This window comes from Bactrocera latifrons, unplaced genomic scaffold, assembly GCF_001853355.1.
Source record: "Bactrocera latifrons isolate USDA-ARS-PBARC rearing strain unplaced genomic scaffold, ASM185335v1 scaffold_72, whole genome shotgun sequence".
NCBI lineage: Eukaryota > Metazoa > Arthropoda > Insecta > Diptera > Tephritidae > Bactrocera > Bactrocera latifrons.
Window position 1 is genome coordinate 688,202 of NW_017537401.1, and position 5,961 is coordinate 694,162.

Here is a 5,961-nt window from a genome sequence, read left to right on the forward strand (position 1 = left end):
TAAACCCGAAAGTTGCTTGTAAAAGTATTGCAAAAATATAAGATATAAAATTAAAAACTATCAACTATCGCAAAATGATTTAATGTTTATGTATGTAATTCGACGAGAATAAACAATAAAATAAAAATAGAAAAAAAAAAATAATAATTATATAATAAAGAAAATTACGAGAAAACTTAAATAAATATTGGGTCTAATCAGTGAAACCGTAATGCAAACAGAATCTTCGAAGAAGTTGAACTCACCGCCTCGATAAAATAACTCAAAAAAGTGACAGACTGGAGTTAAGACATATTAAAGTACTAAAATAAATTATCACGTAAGAGGTAAAACGTATTCGCTAATATTTAATAATATTTTAAATTTATTAAATCTGAAAATGGAATCAAAATTTACTAACGCTGAAGTACTGCAATGGGCACATTAATTTACCATGCAGTCGTGGCCGAGCGGTTAAGGCGTCTGACTAGAAATCAGATTCCCTCTGGGAGCGTAGGTTCGAATCCTACCGACTGCGAAGACTATAAAGCTTCTTTTTACACTTTTTGTTATACATATTTATTATATTTTATTATCAATTTCCATTTTATTATTATACTCTTGTATTATTTTACAGTTGCTACAAACTATTATAGTTTTGTTCTTCAAACGGTTGTATGTATCACCGAAATATTAAGCGAAATAGATATAGGGTTATATAGTATATATAAATGATCAGGAGATGACGAAAAAAGTTGAAATCCGGTTGAATGCATGTCTGTCTATCGTCCGTCCGTCCGTCCGTGCAAGCTGTAACTTGAGTAAAAATTGAGATCATTGACCATTGCTACTCCCACAAATCGCCATTAACCGAAAACATATAAAGTGCCATAACTAAGCAATAAATGAAGATATAAAGCTGTAATTTGATACAGAGGACCGCAGTAGCAAGGGGCAAGAAAAAAGTGGAAGTAGCCCTGCCCTCTAACAAGTTTAATGTACACATATAAACCACTAAGCTACAAGCAACTAAATTTGCCACGTCCACGTCATATAAGAATTTCTACCGACAGTGTGAAAATGGATGAAATCAGAGGATCACTTCCCGCTCACTTCCCATATAACGGTATTGTTAAAAACTACTAAAAGCGCGATAAATCAATAACTAAATACGCCAGAAACATACAATTGTACGGCCAAGATGGTATAAGAGACCTTTATCGGAGCCGTAGTAAAAACTGGACGATGGGCATGGCACCGCCCAATTTTTGGTGAAATTCCATATCTCGGTACCCGACAAATCGGTTTCGACAAAATTTTGGTATGTGGGATTCTTCATACATTCTTATGTCAGATTGTGATAATGGACGAAATCGCCCACTTCCCATATATTACAATTTTAAGTTCCACTTGATTCATTCAGTTTCCCGTATACAAATCAAGAAGCAGTTAATGTAACGGGATACAACTTAACACAAATAATGTCTTTAGTGTGTGCCACCTTATGCCGAAAAATTGTTTAAATCCAATAAAAACTGTTCCCTAGGTACCGAATATTTAAACCCCGGTAGCTATACAAGTAGTTGACTTTTGATCGAAAATGTCGCTCAATGTGTGATATATATAACTGAAATTAAGAGATAATCCTTCTCTTATGATGGTATGTCTGTATGTTAAAATATTGAATCGGACCTATACTTCCATTATCCCCCATATATCTAATATAAAGATTTTCGAACTTCCGGGTGAACCAATGAAAATAAGTAGGTACTAATTTAATATAAAAAAACCAAAATATTTTTTTGTCATATGCATAAAGATCGTTCTTGGATGAACGAACCAAATTAAAATTTAAAATTGAGACAGACTGTGAATAAAAATATACATTTTGAGATCAAGTTTTCGCTAGCAAGTGGCTCGCTATTTGTAAAGCAAGCTATTTGTAATAACAAAAAGATCGTCGTTCATTGACTAGATAATATTGTTTCAAAGATTTGTGCACAATTTGAACAAAATCGCTTTATAACATTTCAAAACAAGTGATTTTCCGTAATTTTCTAATCCACCTAACTTTTTAACCCAGGACGGGCATTGTTATTTTGCTGCTGTTTGCAAAACATGATGACAATCTACCAACAGAGCACATCCAGGGTTAAGAGCGCGAATTACTAAGCCAACTTTTATAATATGAAAACACATATCACCACTGTTTTATAGCGCATTATGCAGATGCAAGGAAGAAGCAGTCGTGGCCGAGCGGTTAAGGCGTCTGACTAGAAATCAGATTCCCTCTGGGAGCGTAGGTTCGAATCCTACCGACTGCGAAGACTACTAGACTTTTTGTAGTAAATTGAGATATTAAAAATAATAAAATACTTAGTTCATAGCCGACAAACGTGATACAGGTGAAATAGTTAGGGGTTTCATGTAGTCTCTCATAAAGTTATATGTTATCCGAAAACATAGCGTTCAAAGGTCTATTTGCCTAAACTTATTTTAGTATGCAATCCAACAACAAATATTTTAAACTAGTATGAAAATTAAAGATTTTATAATTTTACGACGCTTTAAGCCACGTTGTGAGTACCACAATTATAGGAATAGTAATTTAATAAAATTCGGAGTAATCGGACATCAAAATAAGGACACAAAAGGCGACACTTGTTGGTGAGAAATATCAACCTTGTAAGGGTTGGTAACACCATCAATTTGGTCGTTGTGAACACTTTTGAAATTGTTAGCGCACCGAGAGTCCATCTATTTTTAGATGAGTACCAAATTGAGAAATTTTTCTTTGCAAATGAAGCACTGTGCGCTCGGTATGAAATATAACGCCATCTAGCGGTAAGTTTTTGGCAAATAAATAAAATATGAGATAGTTCACACACAGATGGCCAGAAAATTAATAATACTGGCCATCTTATTTCGCAAGATAATTGAAAACACAGTGACCTCGATTATACTGTAACAACAACAATAACATATCAACCAAACTTTTCTTAAAAAAGGTTTCATTTTATGGTTACATCCAGAATTAAATGTAGGAGACAATATAAAATATACACGAAATATATTAATAATCAGAATGACGAGTTGAGTCGATTTAGGCATGTCCGTTTGTCCGTCCTCCCACCCCAGTGTTGAGGAAGAAAACAGCATCGAATGAGAGGAGCGGACGCTTCATTAAAGTCAGCCGTCAACAAAGTGATCAGAGTCAAATCTTGGAAAAGACCCGTGAAAGGAGAATCGACACAAACCACCTCTTCGTCGATTTCAAAGCTGCTTTCGACAGCATGGAAAGAAACTGCCTATATGCCGCGATGTCTGAATTTGCTATCCCCGCAAAACTGTGGAAACTGATCGGGAAGGACCTCTCCGAGCCGTTGATACCAAACGAGGTTGCAGACAAGGCGGCTCCCTATCGTGCCTGAAGAAGTAATCTTCTATAAGTGCTGCTGGTGTTCGCCGCTAATATTGATATCATTGGTCTCAGCAACCGCGCCGTTAGTTCTGATTTTTCCAGACTGAATAAGGAATCGAAGCAAATGGATCTAGTAGTGAACGAGGGCAAGTCGAAAAATATACTGTCATCAAACAAACAGTCGTCGCACTCGCGACTTGGCTCCCACATCGATGTCGACAGTGGAAACTTCGAAGACGTAGACAATGTCAGCCTCTAAATCCAACGCATAATAAGTCTTGCCGACAGGTGCTACTTCCGGCTAAGTACATATTTGAGAAACTCCTCTCTCGTCAAACAAAGACCAAACTCTACAAGTCTCTAATCATCCCCGTCCTGCTATACGATCCAGAGGCATGCACGCTGCCAACATCTGATGCAGAAGGTACGGAGAAGCTAGCCTCTTTACGGCAATACGTTATGAAAAACGTAGTCAATTGAGGATATAACTTATTATCAGTTCAAGTATTTCAAGTGAACTCCATAAAATGTGAATTTTCCAATTTGTTTGTTACTGTTCGACCATGTAACGGGCTAATCAATATTAAAATCAAACTGTAGAACAATGACCTGAAAATAAACGTAATTGCTCTTAGTTTTGAAAATATCTGAGCATATTCGTATTTGCAAAGCTCTCGGCTTATCAAAATATAAAAACAAAAAGTCAGTGAGGCCACCACTTAACTACTGGCCAGCTTCGTTCGGCATCAACTTCAGTGCCAAGGTTAAGCAAGCAATTGGGGTAACCGATAAGACTACGTTAACTGCATGTAGTGCTAAGTAAATATCAAATATACTATATTACTGTTAAAAGCTCGCTTAACAACAGATAATTGTTGTGATGGCTTAATTGTTTGATAGAACGCAAGATTTTGTATAAAATATCGCTATCAACTAACTAAAAACACAGTTCAAACTTAACAGAGCCACATTACAAAGCAAAAATATGAAATTCCCTGTAACGGTAATACTAATGATTACGCTTTCCTTAGCAAAAGCCAGCAAAGTCAATACAAGTGCGAGCTGCACGAATGCTTGCCCGAAACATTTGGATCCTGTTTGTGCGGTTTCCGGTGACGAAAGTGCTGCAACAGCGGCAGGTGCAGTGGGCGAAGGCGTCGTGTACCGTTACTTCCATAACGACTGCTTACGGCGATATGCGAGTTGCAGCACCGGCACAGGTGAGCGTGATTTGAAATTATTTAATAATTTTTATTTTTAAAATTTTGATTTTTGGGGAATATTTTTTTCTTATTATAGGCTGGCGCATTACGTCGTTGTCGCTTTGCCTCAAGCATGTCGATCCTTTGGTGCGTGAGCAGTGCTTACGTCCTTGCCCATTTATTTATGAACCAATTTGCGCTTCTAACGGTAAAACTAAGGAGATTTTCGGCAATAGCTGCATTTTGGAAGTTGAGAACTGTCTCGCAGTTGATGGTGAGTAGAGGGACAAGTGATGGATGCATGAGATTTTGACTAAAGTGGTAAAAATTCGAAAGGCTTGAAGATTTGTTAATTTGAATTCAAGTTAAATCTTCTAAAAATTTTTAAAATTCATGACCTTTCATTATAATTTTCATATCATAAATTCTTTCAAATAATATTTTTTCTTCATCCAACAGCGTGGACTTTGATAGATGACAGCGATTGCGGATTGTAACTGTTTATACTTACATAAAGACATGCACACACTACATACATACATATGTGTATATATATAGAAGAGTATTTGAGCAAATTTGTATTTGAAATATTTACCTTGAAGTTCCGCCAAATAAAATTTTGTAACATAAAAAGTCAAAGTTTTTATTTTATTTTTCTGTTTAATATTTCAGAAATTATACAAAAAACGTTACCTAGTATTTATTGTTACAGTTACTTTCGTTTTCCTTCTTTGTTTACAATAGTACTAATTTTTCTTCACTAATACTTAGTCTCAGTTTACACGCTTAACCATAATCATTGTTGTTGTGCCTTATATATATAAGTATTTTTTACTTACATAATTATGCATGAATTTTAATTATCTTTGCTATTTTTTTTTAATATTTACAGTTTAATAAATACACATTATAAACTCTTTTTCTATAGTTAGGATGAGATTAAATACTTATTTAGTTTTCGCTAAATTCTTAAAATTTGCTTATGCTTAATTTATCAACCACTACAAATATTAATTTCTTTAACTACAGTTACTTTCCACTTATTTTAAGCACATCTGTCATGGCTTGAACTCAGTACAGTGTCTAATTTTGTTACAGTTTACAGTACTTATATTTTCCAACCTGTGACTACAACAATGTATTGGCTAATTCTTTGTCATATATTTTTTTTGAGCATAGTTTGGCTTTTTGCGTGGTAATTGTCCAGCATTTCTTAGGCTTTTACGTATAATTTTATAAATATTTGTTTTTACAAAAGAAAGAATGTGCTTATATTGTATTCAGAAGTAGGTACTCAAAAAATTATATATATGTATATATTATAGTTTATGAAATCATTTAAACAAAAAATAATAGTTA

The 5,961-nt window shown here is 34.7% G+C and overlaps 1 protein-coding gene and 2 non-coding genes across 3 annotated transcripts; all 3 read left to right on the forward strand.

The window, feature by feature from the left end:
- The first annotated feature begins 435 nt into the window (after positions 1-435).
- Trnas-aga lies at positions 436-517 on the forward strand. Its single transcript has one exon. It is a non-coding gene; the product is annotated as a tRNA-Ser (tRNA).
- Positions 518-2,221: 1,704 nt separating this feature from the next.
- On the forward strand, positions 2,222-2,303 carry Trnas-aga. The gene has a single exon. It is a non-coding gene; the product is annotated as a tRNA-Ser (tRNA).
- Positions 2,304-4,350: 2,047 nt separating this feature from the next.
- On the forward strand, positions 4,351-5,202 carry LOC108976060 (enhancer of split M1 protein-like). The gene is made up of 3 exons (XM_018944970.1): positions 4,351-4,620; positions 4,700-4,876; positions 5,062-5,202. Exons 1-3 carry the CDS (start codon positions 4,386-4,388, stop codon positions 5,097-5,099), a joined length of 450 nt encoding a protein of 149 aa, XP_018800515.1. The 5' UTR covers positions 4,351-4,385; the 3' UTR covers positions 5,100-5,202.
- The last annotated feature ends 759 nt before the right edge of the window (positions 5,203-5,961 follow it).

Excerpts from the sequence above, each read along its gene's own strand:
- LOC108976060 (XM_018944970.1), top strand. The coding sequence starts at position 4,386 with ATGAAATTCCCTGTAACGGTAATACTAATGATTACGCTTTCCTTAGCA. Across the intron at positions 4,621-4,699 it reads GAGTTGCAGCACCGGCACAG|GCTGGCGCATTACGTCGTTG; the intron begins GTGAGCGTGATT and ends TTCTTATTATAG. Across the intron at positions 4,877-5,061 it reads GAACTGTCTCGCAGTTGATG|CGTGGACTTTGATAGATGAC; the intron begins GTGAGTAGAGGG and ends TTCATCCAACAG.